Source organism: Pipra filicauda, unplaced genomic scaffold (assembly GCF_003945595.2).
Source record: "Pipra filicauda isolate LSUMZ 115617 unplaced genomic scaffold, ASM394559v2 scaffold219_size1829416_pilon, whole genome shotgun sequence".
Lineage (NCBI taxonomy): Eukaryota > Metazoa > Chordata > Aves > Passeriformes > Pipridae > Pipra > Pipra filicauda.
The window spans coordinates 1,720,217-1,734,643 of record NW_024104331.1 but is presented as its reverse complement, the minus strand read 5'-3'; the positions used below and the strand labels follow the sequence as shown (position 1 = coordinate 1,734,643).

Genomic DNA, 14,427 nt, shown 5'->3' with positions numbered 1-14,427 from the left:
AGGCCAGATCTGGTGGACATGGAGAGGGTGCAGATCCAGAGCAACCGGGAGAACCTGGAGCAGGCCTTCGAGATCGCCGAGCGCCTGGGGGTCACCCGGCTGCTGGACGCTGAAGGTGGGAGCCTGGGGGATGTGGCTGGTGCAGGGAAATGCTGACCTTTCCACCCACTCCTGTTCCTCACTGCCTTTTCTGCTTCCCTCTTGTCAGATGTGGATGTCCCCTCTCCGGATGAGAAATCTGTGATAACTTATGTGTCTTCAATCTACGATGCCTTTCCCAAAGTCCCTGAGGGAGGAGAAGGGATCAGCGCTATTGTAAGTGTTGCTGTGGTTTGGGAGGCTGGGAAAGCAATCTGGGAGGCAGCTGGTTGGTGTGGGAAAGGTTTGGAGGTTCCCTGTGTAGCAGATGGCTGATGGGTGGAAGAGGCCTGGGGAGAGGAAGGAGCTTCCCCATTAGCGTGTGTGCCCTGTGACCTGCTGGTGTGCCTGTAGGGCTGTGATGTTCTCCAAGCTCTGCGGGTCCTTCCATGGGTTTTGGGCTCATGGGAAAGCTGAGCTGGCTTCCAGTGAGCAGCTTGCAAGGAAGATCCTCCTCCTCCTCCTCCTCCTTGTACCTGGGATGGCATCACAGATGATCCACCCACTAGCTTGACCGTGGCACTTCAGTTCCTTCTGTGCTCTGCCGGGCTCTCCCTTTTCCCCATGGAGACTCGCCCACCAGCAGTGCTCTGCAAAGACACTCTCACCCCACAGGAGGTGGATTCGAGGTGGCTGGAATACCAGACCCGTGTGGAGTCCCTCATCTCATGGATCAAGCAGCACACGATACTCATGTCAGACAAATCCTTCCCCCAGAACCCTGTAGAGCTAAAGGTAGGTCCTGGACAAGGTCCATCCTCAGTGTCCTGTGTGCTCAGTGCCAAGGGAGGGGTGGTGGCGTTCCCCAGGGTGGTTCCTGATGAGCCTTTCTCATCCCAGGCACTTTATAACCAGTACATACACTTCAAAGAAACTGAAATCCCAGCAAAAGAGCAGGAAAAAGGAAGGATAGAGGAGCTCTACAAACTATTAGAGGTAAGGATCATCATGGCTACCTGGAGGCTTGTAGGTGGGAGTGTTGTGCTTTTAGCAAGACTGAAGTGTGCTCAGTTCAGGTTTGTTTTGGAATGGAGAAGTGGGAATAACCCTCAGGGTGAATGATGTAGCAAGCAGCAAACAGTGGGAGCAGAGGCAGAGCTGGTGCCTTATAAGCCCCTTTCCTTGCTGAAATCCCTAACCAGCTCAAGGAGGAGGTGGGCAGTGCCAATCTGTTGATGTTTTCCCCAGGTATGGATTGAATTTGGACGCATCAAGTTGCCCCAGGGCTACCACCCCAATGATGTGGAGGAGGAGTGGGGCAAGCTCATCATCGAGATGCTGGAGCGCGAGAAGCTGCTGCGGCCGGCAGTGGAGAGGTTGGTGCTGTGGCTGTGGAAGGGATGTCTCCTGCTCCCCTGGCCAGAGGGACACCCCAAGCCTCTCTCTCATCTCCCTCTGTCATTCCAGGCTGGAATTGCTGCTACAAATCGCTAACAAAATCCAGAATGGTGCTCTGAGCTGTGAAGAAAAACTCACTCTGGCGAAGAACACACTACAGGCTGTGAGTGGGGGGTGGTGTTTCCCCCTCCTAATTTTATTTACTTCTTTGTTTTCCTACTCTTCTTTTGTACCCATCTCTTCCTCTCTCTTCTGCCTGGAGTGGTGGATTCCCCTAGACAATGTTCCTTTCTCTTCTGCCCTTGAGCCTATCCCAGAGGGGCTAAAGTGGGGGTGGTGGATACCTGGTGAACTGTGGTTGTTGTGGAGGATCTTGGGGGCGGGGTGGCCAGGGGATGGTCTTGCCTTCTGAGGATGGAACTGCTGAGGCTGGACATCTGCAGAGGTGCTGGTGTGGAGGAGAACATCACTTCTGGGAAAGCTTGTTGCATAATGAGGCCTAAAACCCCCAAAATGTGTTTTATTTGCCTAAAGGACTGGCAGGAAGGACTCGGTGGCAGACCCTGGGTAGGGAGGAGGTTTCTGAAGAGGACTTTTTTGTTCTGGGAGAAAGAGATGTTGGTTGAAAGGGTTGGGAACTAAAAACAGTGATCCCATCTATCCCTAGAAACTTTCAGTTCATCTGCAGCAGTTTTTCTAAGGGGGATGTCCTGGGTGGGGTGTGAGGGATGAATTCACATTCAGCTCAAGTTAAGCCTGCGGATCAAAAGGTTTTTTCAGTCTCAAAGCTGATGCTGGGCTTCTGTCGTGTTCTTCCTGCCTCTCCTGAGCTGAGGGGACCCAGCCCTCAGTGTCCTCTCTCCTGGTGCAGGATGCTGCTCACCTGGAGTCAGGCCAGCCGGTGCAGTACGAGTCCGACGTGGTCGTGTACCTGCAGGAGTGCGAGGGGCTCATCCGCCAGCTCCAGGTGGATGTGCAGATCCTTCGGGATGAGAACTACTACCAGCTGGAGGAGCTGGTGTTCAGGTGAGAGGGACTGCGTCCAAGATGGAGAAACGTAGTCAAGGCCTGCACGGGGCCCCTCTGCTCTGTTCTGGGGAGGGAGGGAGGGTGTGTCTGTCTCCTAACCCATTCCTTGCCTGCTCCCCCAGGATCATGCGGCTGCAAGACGAGCTGGTGACTCTGAGGTTGGAATGCACCAACCTGTACAGGAAAGGCCACTTCTCCACCCTGGAGCTGGTGCCCACGTCCACGCTGAGCACGACACACTTGAAGGGCGAGTCCCTGACGAAGGGGCTCCACACCTCCTCGGCCTCCTGGTTCAGGAAGCCCATGACCAGGACAGAGCTGGTGGCCATCTCCTCGTCTGAAGATGAAGGCAGCCTCCGGTTCGTGTACGAGCTGCTGGCCTGGGTGGAGGAGATGCAGGTGAGTGCTGGGCCAAATCTCCTGCCTCTGCTCAGGCTGATGTGGGAAGGCAAGAAGCTGCTCTGGACTTTTTTCCTGCCTTTATCTATGGCTGATTGCTTTGGTGGTTCAGTGTTTCTGGAGAGCTCTTTCATCTTGAAGTGGGTTTTCTCTCTTGTGATCCTGCTGGTCAGTGGGTACCGGGGAGCCTTTCAAAGCTGGAAGCAAACCTGTACTGATGCAGTCAGGTGGTCTTGTGTAGGCTGTCCCAGAAATCATTCAGTGTTGGAGCACTGGCTTAGGATCTTCTACCAGGACTGGCTGGTGTTTGTTCCTTCTGAAGTGACCTGGGAGGTTTCCTTGCCCTCATGTCCTTTTGGGATGAGCTCCTGCAGATGAGGAATGCTGACTTGAGCCTCTTGGCCTGTTTCAGATGAGACTGGAGCGGGCAGAGTGGGGGACTGACCTTCCAAGTGTGGAATCCCAGCTGGAGACCCAGCGGCACATCCACACCAGCGTGGAGGACCTGGGCTCCAGCGTAAAGGAGGCCAGGATGTATGAGGTATGGCAGGGGCTGGGTGACACAGTGCATGGCACGACGTGTACAGGGGGGTGAGGGCATTGGGGTCAGCTCTGGTGGGTGAAGGTGCCTGGGACAGAGGTGTTTTTTAAGGGTAGAGCTTCTGAACTGACGCAGTGCAAGAGGCTGCTGCCCTGAGCCATCCTCTCCACCTCCTCTTCCTCACACAGAGCTGGGAAGAAAGATGTGGGGATGGGGTTTCAAGTCATGCCATCCTGTGTCGGGCAACAGGAGCATTTTTTGTCCTTCAGGGTAAAATGTCTCCGAATTTCCGCGCGAGCTACACGGAGACGCTTGGCAAGCTGGAGACGCAGTACTGCAAGCTGATGGTGAGTGGGCTTCTAGAACTACCCCATCTGGGGTCCATCCCTGCTGTCCTGCTCCTGAGCATCCCTGTTCCAGGGCTGGGGAGGGGGGAAGACACCCATTGCCTTCAGAGCAGGGGAGAGGAATCATCCTTCCTTGTGTCCAGGAAACCTCGAGCTTCCGGCTGAGGCACCTCCAGAGCTTGCACGGGTTTGTGTCTCGGGCCACGGCCGAGCTGATCTGGCTGAATGAGAAGGAGGAGGAGGAACTGGCCTATGACTGGAGTGACAACAACCCCAACATTGCAGCCAAGAAGAACTACTTCTCGGTGAGTGGGATGGTGGGATGGGCGGGTGCTCTCCTGGTTGTGCTGCTGCTGCTTTTGATCCCCTGTGGGACCTTCAGCTCCCAACAGACCTGAATCCCCCAGAGGCTGGATGCTCCCTCCCAAGTCACTGAGCTTGTAGCTCCTGAGTGGAGCTGATGAAAGTTCTCCCCAGAGCAGAAAGTGCAAAAAAAAGCCTGTGTTCAATTGAATTTCAATCAAAAAGGCATCAAAAGATGTATTTTTAGCACTGTTTGGAACTGAAGGCGCGTTTAACTAGTGGAGGGGAAGTAAAGTCTGAACTGAAGAGGAAAATTGATTCCTCTTTAAAAGCAGTATAAATAAATTCCCATCTTTCCCCAGTCACACTGTCTGGAGCTGAAGAGGTCCCCGGGCAGGTTTCCAGTATCTGTGTTACATCTGCCCTGTGTGTTTGGCACACAGGAGGCATCCCGATGGGAATGGGCTGTGATGCTCCCATAAGCTGTGCTGGATTCCCTGGGATACACTGGTATTCCCTGCAGCTCTTCCATGCTGTGTTAGTTGGATACATGGTCTGAGTGAAGTTGATCCGCACACGTAAGATTTGGACTTTGCTTGTGTCCTTCATGCAGGAGCTGATGGCAGAGCTGGAAGAGAAGCAGGACATCTTCCGCTCCCTCCAGGACACGGCCGAGCTGCTGTCCCTGGAGAACCACCCAGCCAAGCAAACTGTAGAGGTGAGTGGGCACCTGGAGGAGTTAGGAGATTCCTGAGAACCAGCTGGCAGCAAATCTTCTCATCTGGGACTGGGAGGCTTGCTGTCCCACCCCACAGTGCCTGATAAAGTGTTTCGTGGTGGCAGAACATCAGCGCAGTGAGAGATGTTTTATTTTGGGAAGTGCAGTGAGGAGCTAGAGGCCATTCCCAAATAATCTCCTCCTCAAATTAAGACACAAATACGCTTACACAGAGCATGAGCCTTCCCTGCAGCGAGGTGATACAGGGCATGGCCTTGGCTGCCCTAGAGTCATTCAGGCTTCCAGGGGTGCTGTGGTGGTGAAGCAAAGGGCTGCAGGGACCCGTTTCTCCCTGGGGTTTCTCTCTGGGTTGGGAGAAAGCAAACCTGCGCATCCCGCGGCCCCTGGAATCGTGTACCCGTGGGTGTGTGGGACACAGAGATGTTGATGGTCCAGGGTCTGCCATCTCCTGCTTTTCCTGCCTTGTGTCCAAACTCTTCTTGCTCATTTATGTCCCTCCTGCCGTGTCCTTCCCGTGACCCTCCTGGCTGTCAATGCTCCTTATCCATCGCCGTTTTCCGTGTGTTTCCCAGGCGTACAGCGCTGCCGTGCAGACTCAGTGGCAGTGGATTAAGCAGCTCTGCCTGTGCGTGGAGCAGCACGTGAAGGAGAACGCTGCCTATTTTCAGGTATTTGGGAGGGGCAGCCCAAATTCCCTTGGTCACCATCCGCTGAATCCCGCTGCATGAGCTTCCTGTGCTGCTGTTCTCTTTGGAGGAGAGGGAAGGAGGATTTGGGGTGCTCAGGGTTTCTCCCGAATATCTCTTAGCTGCTCTCTAGGGATGTCTTGCTGGATGGGAAAAAAAAAGGATCAGCTTCCCTGTAGTGCAGGTTTCTGTGACCCTTTTGCCTTTGCAGTTCTTCAGCGACGCCCGGGAGTCGGAGACGTACCTGCGGAACCTGCAGGACTCCATCAGAAGGAAGTATTCTTGCGACCATAACACGAGCCTGACGCGGCTGGAGGACCTGCTGCAGGACTCCATGGTGGGTTCTCCAGCATCCTACTGCCCTGGGATGACTCCTGGTCCAGCAGCACTGCTTGGGGCACCTCTTGCTTCTCAGGGAAAACCGGGCTCTTTATTCCCACGGTTTGATGTAACGTGGTTTGTTTTCCACCTCAGTCAACATTCTGCTTTTCCTTGGGGCTGCAAAATATGTTTGTACGTGGCTGTGGGGTGCAGCTGTGAGTGACCCCAGCTGTGTGGTGGCTGGATTTTGGTCACTGTCATGTAGAGGCACCATCCAACCTCTCGGTGTCCTCAGGGTGCAGAGCAGGTTCCCTGTGCTGCCTGTGCAAGCTCACGGCCTGACCTGTGAGCTGGTTCTGCCCCATCCGTGCCCGTCGTGCCACCGTGGTTGAGTTCTGCTGACAAAGCCTGCAGGATGCTCCTGGTTCTGCTTTTGAGCTAGTGGGATGTGGAGAAATGCCTGCTCTTTATCCAGCCCAAATCCCACGTTAATCCATCGCCGTGGATGGGGGAGAGCCAGGGCAGCCTGGCTGTGCCAGGGGTTGATCTCTGAACACGTGGCCTGGCTTAGCTGTGGCACAGCAGAGAGCAGAGGCCAGGCCATTGCTCTGTCATCTTCTTGTCTGAATTGGCCTGAAAAAAAAACAACCTAAAAACAAACCTCAAGGAGCAAAGCATCAGCTGGCATTTGAAACCAGGGTCAGGGGAGGATTTGGGCTGTGGGTTGAATGCTGAGCTGCTGGTGGAAGGGTCAGGAGGCGACATGTGAGTGTGTGGAGGCAGGAATCACTTGGACTTTGCTTTTAGTGCACACCAGTGATCCCCAGTGTGTCCCCAGTGACACTGGGATGCTGTTACTGGGTGTTTGTGATGGGGCATCAGCACTGTCTTCTCTCCTGGAGGCCTGGGGGCTGCCCCATCCTCTCTGTCATGGTCTCAGGGTTGTCCTAGTCTGTCCTCCAGCGCTGCCAGAACATGGAGCAGCCAGCCTGGCTCCTGGGGTGTGTGTTTGGGAGCCCTGAAACACCAGGAGTCTGGGCAGGTGCTGTCTGGGGTGGGAGAGGCTGTTCCGGGCAGCTGGAGAACAGCCGTGATCTCAGGACTGGGGCAGCTACCCTGAGCTCAGCTTTATTACTCTTTCTTACCTAATAAGTTAAAGTTGTATTTCTTCCAATCATGCTCCCTGGGACAGGCACAGGTAGTTTATTTATTTAATCATTTATTCTTTTCTTTTTCTTTTTTTTTTTTTTCCCTTTTTTTTCTTAAACCCATTAAATTATCCTCCACTTGTCGTCAAGCACACTAACCAACCCCAGAGTACCGAGCATGAGGGAGGACATTTTCTGGGATCCTTTCTAAACCTTTGCAGCCAGAAGGGGCTGAGCTGTCACTAATCACACGAGCTGCCAGTGCCGTGATCCGCACATGTCTCCGCCGCTGCCGGAGGCTGTTCCAGGGGAGCTTTGCCACCAATCCCCTGGGTTTCCCCGTCACCAAACCCAGCAGGGATTTGCAGGAATCAATTACGCAGCGTTTTCCTCCGACCGGCAAATTTCTCCCCAGCCCCAGAGGCCTGTGCGGTCACTCCACCACGAGCCCCTTCTCCTGAGACGTTTTATCCGCATAATTCATCGTATCCCATTCCAGCCATTGGTTTCAACATGCCTTCATCCTTTGCTTTAGAGAAGGGAGCATGCTTCCATGGTCTCTCCTCCAGACAACTAAACGTCCCCGGCTTTGGGCTGGAGCTCGTCCTGCTCTTGCCCCCTCACACCTCCTGGGACTTTAATTTTGGTGTATGTTGTGTTTTCTGTTTTTGCCCTTTTGAAAGAAAACGTTTTCTTGTCCAAGCAGCCAAAGAGCCAGAGGTGTGCATGTGGCTTTGCAGGGCAGTGGGAGTAGTAGTGGAGAGGTCCCACCCCGTTCTTCCTTCCATCCCATCTGACCCCTCTTCCCATCCCGTCAGGGCAGCAGGATCCTCCTGATGTTTGTTCAGCCCTTGCAGGCCAGCATTGGGGTGGGGGGGTCCCGAAATGCCTGGGAGAGACCTCCCCTCCTCAGCCTTGAACAACCCGTCCATCGTCCTTCTTTCTGCCAGGATGAGAAGGAGCAGCTCATTCAGTCCAAGAGCTCCGTCGCCAGCCTGGTGGGACGATCCAAAACCATCGTCCAGCTCCGGCCCAGGAACCCGGAGCACGTTGTGAAGAGCACGATCCCCATCAAGGCTGTCTGTGACTACCGGCAGATCGAGGTGAGGGCTCAGAGGGTGTCAGCAGAACTTGCAAAGGGAAGGCAGGGACGAGGCAGGGGAGTGACACCCGTGACAGTTTAGAATGAGCTCCATGGTGCCTGTCAATGGGAAGCAGGAACAGAGTGGGAAGACAGAAGGAGGGAAATAGCACGGCTGTTTTTCCTGGAGCAGATTTCCATGTCTCAGATTTATTCTGGGCAGGAGCTGAAGTCCTTTCTTCCCCAAGGAGGATGGGCTTCATCAGCCACAGCCAAACAAGCACATGGGTGGCAGCCAGCTCCGTTTAACTTCCTTGTCCCTTCCTCTCCAGACACGAGTGTGCTGCGCTGCTTGGCACTATTCCAGGCTTTTGCTTGATGAAAATACATCTATCTGTATATTTCTGGGAGCTGGCTCACCCCTGGGAGGGAGGGTGGAATCAGGGGGCAGGCACGTGTGGCTCTGCTGCTGGTTTCTGACGGGCTGGTGGTGTTGGTGCTGCCGCAGATCACGATCTGCAGGAACGACGAGTGTGTCCTGGAGGACAATTCCCAGAGGACCAAGTGGAAGGTGATCAGCCCCACAGGGAACGAGGCCATGGTGCCTTCTGTCTGCTTCCTGATCCCCCCACCCAACAAAGAGGCCATCGAGATGGCCAACAGGTACTTTGGTGGTCTCTCCACCACGGCAGGGTCACAGAGATGGGATGGTGGCATGGGAGGGGACAGATTTGGGGTGGCAATGGGAAAGAAGCTGGGGTGGAGAACGGGAGCGGGTGGCACAGCTGATTTGTGGCAAGGAAAGGAATCCCTCGTTGTTCTAAAGCTGCAAACTCCCCAGCACTGCTATAGCAGCTTGCAAAAGAGAACATGACAATTCGGGAGGAGGGATCCCCCCAGGGATCTCTGGCACTGAACAGCAGGAGCATCACTCCCGGTGTGCTGCCAGACTGGGATCACTGGATTGATGGGCTGCTGGCTGGCAGCAAGGGCTGGAGGATTAACGTGGTCAGGGAAGATCCAGGGCTGATGGATCTGCTCCTTCCCCTTGCAGGGTAGAACAGTTGTACCAGAAAGTGATGGCTCTCTGGCACCAGCTCCACATGAACACAAAGAGCCTCATCTCCTGGAACTACCTGCGGAAGGACATTGCCCTGGTGCAAAGCTTCAGCATGGAAAAGGTATGGAGGAACTTCCATGCTTGGCTCTGGGGTTGTGTTGCTCCTGTCTGGGCTCCTTTGTGTGGCAGAGGAGAGGGGGAAGACCAGAGTTCAAGAGTGGAGAAGTCAAGGGACTTTACACCTTGAGCAGTGGGAAAACCTGAGCTTGGGGGTGCTTTGCAAAAGGATTGCAGTTTTTCCCAACAAGAAGAGCATCAGGAGTTTGCTGCTGAGCTGAATAAAAGATGAGAGATCGTGGATGGAGCGTTTCATTAGGGAGTGAGCACAGCTGTGGGGGAGGCACAGGCTGATGTCGAGGGTTTGCCTTTTCTCCTCTGGAAATACTCCCTTGGCAAATGAGGGTGGTTCAGGTGGGGAGGGTGGCTGCAGGTGATGTGCGGGAAGTTGTTCCCAATGTTTGGACGTGCTGCTTTTCCACTCACAGCTCAGATCCTTGGCTCAAGGGGAGTGCCAGCAAGCCCTGAAGAGCCTCCAGGCGCACTACGAAGATTTCCTGCAGGACAGCCGGGACTCAGAGCTCTTCTCGGTGTCGGACCGGCTGCGCCTGGAGGAGGAAGTGGAGTCTTCCAAGGAACACATCCGGCAGCTGCTGGAGTCCATGGAGAACGGTGAGCTTCAAAGGGCTGATGGTTTAACCAGGAGCTGTGGGAACTCATAAACAAAGGATTTATGGGATGGCTTCATGTCCTTCTTTTCCCGAGCTAGCTGGCTGATGGCGTAAGCAGCTACTCTCCTTATTTCTCCATCCATCCATCCGAGTGTTCGGCCCTTGTCCAGCAATATTCCTGCAGAGAGGTCTTGGCTTTGCAGCCTCAGCTTAACTGCTGAGTCCTCTTACCCTAATATTGTTGGTGATGGGTTTAGTCATTAGGATGCATCCTGAGGAAGGACTTCTTCCTGAGTTTAGTCTTTGGGGAAGTATATGTGGTGGTGGCACTTGTGACACTGTGAGTCCCGTTAGGACTCAGGACTCCAGCTTTGTCACATGAGCTTCCCTGTGGCTGGACTCATTCTCAGATGTGTTTGAATGAGATGATTTAATTAACTTGTTTTCCGTCTGAGCAGAGATCCTGGTGTCGGTGCGATGCTGTGCTCAGCTCCGAGGCTTCCGGCAGACCCCATTTGGGACAGATACTGGCTGGGGGTGTTTGAGCTGCTGTTTTGTTTGTCTCTGACTTGCAGAAGACAAGGATGAGACCGTTGCCAGGACCTATCTCTCCGAGCTCAAGAATATCCGCCTGCGCCTGGAGGAGTGCGAGCAGAGGCTTGTGAGCCGAATCCAGTCCCCGAGCAGCGCCCGAGCAGATGGTGACACTATCCAGGAAAACACCATCCGCATTGCAGAGCAGGAGGTCAGGCCTGCAGCTGGGAGATGGGCAGGGGAGGGAGGTGGTGGATGCTGGTCCAAAAATAGCTGTAGCTTCTCTGGAGTGAACGTGTGGGTGATGGGTGCGTGAATGTGCGGGGTTTGAGGGGATCTTGCTGCACAGGAGGCAGCAGGAAACCTCAGCAGGTGGGCTCCCTGCTTCCTTTCCTACCATCTCCTTTGCCAAGGGCAATCCTGCTTTTCCTCTGCCTGTTTGGGCTCTCCTTTCACGTCCTCTCCCTCCCTCCCGCAGCGAATGCAGGAGGATCTGCAGCGGCTGCAGTCGGACCTGCGGTTTGTGTCCGAGAGGTGCTACAGCTTCCTCGACAAGGCACCCGCGGGGTCCAGCACCCCCCACCTGCGTGCAGAGCTGGACTTGGTGGTGAACAAGATGGACCAGACACATGGGCTGTCTTCCATCTACCTGGAAAAGTGAGTCAGGATGTTCTTCTGTTCCCAAATACCTTTTTGAACCTGCCCAACACACCTTGTGCCGGACTGTAACCAAGCTCCATCCCTCCGTGGCAGACAGTGTCAGACAGCCTCACGGTCAAGATCTCTGCCAAATTTTGGATGTCATTGTGCTGCCTCTGTTTGATTTGCCAGGTTGAAGACGGTTGACATTATTATCCGGAACACCCAAGGAGCAGAATCCCTGGTGAAAGGGTACGAGGTGAAGCTGAGCCAGGAGGAGGCAGTTCCCGCTGACCTGGCGGCCATTCAGTCTCACAGGACAGCGTTACAGGTTGGGTGCTCTTGGTTTGTCAAGCAGGGTCCTTCCCTTTCTCTGCTGAATTTTGGCTGTGTGATGTTTTTCTTGCCTCGATATAGCTGGGAGGATTTTGTGCTGCTTATGTGATCCCTTATTGTTTTGTAAAGGTAAAGAAACTGCTGTGACTTTCTTGTAGGGCACATGCTGGCACACTTGAGCATCTTAGCAGCTACATGTCCTGTTCCTGTAGGACAGGGGCTGAACCAGTCTGACTTGGGAACATGGTCCCCTTCATTTTACACTTCCTATAACCTCCCAGTTCTTTGCACGTTAAGGAGAGTGGGAAAATAAGCCCATTAACCCCTTCTCAGGCTTCTCAGCCCCAGGCAGGAGGACATCTCTGACCTAATGTCCCTCCTGCTTTCGGTGGTGAACCGGGGCTGTCTCTTGCTGGTTTTTGCAGCAATGGCTCGGGGAAGTGAAGGACAAGGGCTCCGTCTTCTCCACGTTGGAGGAGGAGATGGCAAAGGCGAAGGCGGTGGGAGAGCAGCTGTACCGGCTGAGGCAGGAGCGCAACATCGACCTGGAGCGCTACCAGGAGAAGGGGAGCCAGCTGTGGGATCGCTGGCAGCGAGTCTGCGCCCAGATTGAGACCCGGTGAGGAACCTCCTGCCTCCTCCCTCCGATTTACTTTCACGCTTCAGCTGAGAGCTGGGACCAGGCTTGTTAGCAGTGATATTTTTCCAGATGGGGTTCCCGCTGGTGGCTGGGATACCCCTGGCGTTTCACCTTCCTCTTACCTGTCATGGTTCTTCTCTCAGCCACACGGAGCTGGAGAGCATCCAGGAGGTGCTGAGTGATTACCGGCAGTGCCACAGTGCCCTGATCCATTGGATCGAGGAGATCACGGTCCAGCAGGAGCTGATGAAGCCTGGGCAGGCAGAGGACAGCCGGGTGCTGTCGGAGCAGCTCAGCCAGCAAACGGTGAGGAAGGACCTCGTGATGTCTCAGCACAGTTGCTGCCCTGACAGTGTCACTTCTTTTCATGTGTGAGCTTGAAAATATGAAACACAGCAGGGAAGAGGCTGCAGGCGTGAGCTGGGTGTCTGGGAAGTGGAGAAGCTCAGCTTGAGGTGGAGATGAGGTCTTGCGTGAAAAAATTGAAGAACACGAAGACTTTACCCAAAAGGGGAGGGATGGGAACCAGAGTTCAGCTCACCCCACTGTGGCAGCTGTCATAGAATCACAGAATGGTTTAGGAAGGGATCTTAAAGACTGTCTAGTTCCAACCACCTTCCACAGGCAGGCACATCTTCCACTAGACCAGGTTGCTCCAACCTGGCCTTGAACACTCCAGGGATAGGGCAACCACAGCTTCTCTGGGCAGCGACTCAGACAACTTGTCCTGACAACCCTTTTTGCTTTGAATTTTGTTGAAGGCTTTGGCTGCAGAAATCGAGAAAAATCAAGCCCAGCTGGACCAGTGTCAGAAGTTCTCCCAGCAGTACTCGGCCTCTGTCAAGGTACAGTCCTCTTCCTGCACCCGGTAAGACTGGCTGGGCAGAAACAGCCGTGGCACAGTTTGTGTCTCTCATGCTCCACGTCCCCCCCACCCCGGCTGTGTTTTCAGGACTATGAGTTGCAGCTGATGACGTACAGGGCCTTTGTGGAGTCGCAGCAGAAGTCTCCCATGAAGCGCCGGCGCATGCTCTCGTCCTCGGATGCCATCACACAGGAGGTAGGAGCACAACCACCCACCCAACCTCAGCAGGGAGAAACTGTGTGTTTTGGGGGGGGTCCTTCAACGCCGAGCAAACCTACGAGCAGTCCCTGTGCAATGAGCTCCTTCTGCTGAACTCTCTTGTGTAAATAAAGTTTCCACCCTCGCTGTTTTTTCCAATAGCCACAGGGGATGGCTTAGTACTCTAAGCACCAGGTATGACATACGTAGACTCCTGGGAACCCCTGGGAACCCCTGGGTCAAATCCAGCGGGGTCGGCTCAGCCCTTCAGCCTTGTGAGGTAAATAACCAGAGCACCATGCAGCGTTACTGTGTGTGGATCTTTGGGATGAGACCTTTAGGGCCCCGAGGTCCTGTCTGCTCTGTGTGGATATTAAAGATCCCGGTAGCCCTCTGTCAGAGTTGAGCATCCGCCCCAGTGTCCGTGACCGGAGTCTCCCCTCGCTCCAGTGTCGTGCAGCATGGCATGTGTGGCCACAACCCTCCCCATCAGACTTGCTGCATTCCATTGATGCCATTCTGGGTCTGCCAGGTGCCTTGGGGGGGTTCCCAAGCGAGAGGTGCCGCATCCGTGTCACAGTACTGTAAAGTACATCGTTCCGGATCTGCCGGTGGGGCTGATCTCTCCCATTTTCCCCCTTCTCTCCCTCGGCAGTTCATGGATTTGCGGACTCGCTACACGGCCCTGGTGACACTGACCACGCAGCACGTGAAGTACATCAGCGATGCACTCCGGCGGCTGGAGGAGGAGGAGGTGAGGGTGTGGAACGGAGCTGAGCTCTGTTCAGACTGTGCAGGCTCATTCCCTCCCTCCCTAAGGGTGCTGCTCCCTGTTGAGGTTACGCCTCTCCCTCTTTGGAGATCCCCCTTTGACGTGGTTGTCTTCCTCCCCCCTTGTTTTGCAGAAAGTAGTGGAGGAGGAGAAGCAGGAGCACGTGGACAAGGTGAAGGAACTCCTGGGCTGGGCCCTGGGCTTGAAGCAGAGTGTGCAAGGCAGGACAGCTGCTGCTGGGAGCAGAGAGCTGGGTGACATTGAGAAATCCATCTCAGAGCAGCAGGTAAAGCACAAGTGACCGTCAGACACTGAGGTTTAACTTCTGCTCTTTTTCCACGGCTGGTTTAAACTTCTTTGTCTCTATTTTTTTCCCAGGCCCTGAATGAGGAGCTGACTGCAAAGAAGGAACAGGTCTCTGAGGCCATCAAAACTTCCCAAATCTTCCTGGCAAAACACAGCCACAAGTGAGTGTGAGCCAAGGAGGAGCCAGGCAGAGAGAACAGAGGGGTGGGAGATGAGATTCCTTAGAGCTGGCACTGGTGGGCTGGTGCTCCTGGGGTCCAGTGCCTGACTCCAATTGAA

At 54.5% G+C, this 14,427-nt stretch overlaps 1 protein-coding gene across 9 annotated transcripts in view; it reads left to right on the top strand.

Moving 5' to 3' along the window:
• MACF1 (microtubule actin crosslinking factor 1) overlaps positions 1–14,427 on the top strand; it is a 141,001-nt gene that overhangs the window by 47,139 nt on the left and 79,435 nt on the right. For 7 of the 9 annotated variants that reach the window (XM_039381241.1, XM_027740221.2, XM_027740220.2 and 4 more), the window contains exons 8-35: positions 3–115; positions 209–315; positions 754–873; positions 979–1,074; positions 1,327–1,454; positions 1,546–1,639; positions 2,348–2,502; positions 2,628–2,904; positions 3,317–3,445; positions 3,715–3,792; positions 3,936–4,097; positions 4,709–4,813; positions 5,407–5,502; positions 5,732–5,857; positions 7,940–8,092; positions 8,579–8,733; positions 9,125–9,251; positions 9,676–9,859; positions 10,434–10,603; positions 10,871–11,049; positions 11,224–11,362; positions 11,793–11,986; positions 12,151–12,313; positions 12,769–12,852; positions 12,960–13,067; positions 13,726–13,824; positions 13,976–14,128; positions 14,221–14,309. In XM_039381241.1, the coding sequence (XP_039237175.1) occupies positions 3–115; positions 209–315; positions 754–873; positions 979–1,074; positions 1,327–1,454; positions 1,546–1,639; positions 2,348–2,502; positions 2,628–2,904; positions 3,317–3,445; positions 3,715–3,792; positions 3,936–4,097; positions 4,709–4,813; positions 5,407–5,502; positions 5,732–5,857; positions 7,940–8,092; positions 8,579–8,733; positions 9,125–9,251; positions 9,676–9,859; positions 10,434–10,603; positions 10,871–11,049; positions 11,224–11,362; positions 11,793–11,986; positions 12,151–12,313; positions 12,769–12,852; positions 12,960–13,067; positions 13,726–13,824; positions 13,976–14,128; positions 14,221–14,309 (3,783 nt within the window). Of the gene's footprint in view, positions 1–2; positions 116–208; positions 316–753; positions 874–978; positions 1,075–1,326; positions 1,455–1,545; positions 1,640–2,347; positions 2,503–2,627; positions 2,905–3,316; positions 3,446–3,714; positions 3,793–3,935; positions 4,098–4,708; positions 4,814–5,406; positions 5,503–5,731; positions 5,858–7,033; positions 7,040–7,939; positions 8,093–8,578; positions 8,734–9,124; positions 9,252–9,675; positions 9,860–10,433; positions 10,604–10,870; positions 11,050–11,223; positions 11,363–11,792; positions 11,987–12,150; positions 12,314–12,768; positions 12,853–12,959; positions 13,068–13,725; positions 13,825–13,975; positions 14,129–14,220; positions 14,310–14,427 lie in introns of all 9 variants that reach the window. The other 2 variants (XM_039381237.1, XM_039381239.1) reach the window with 1 other exon arrangement.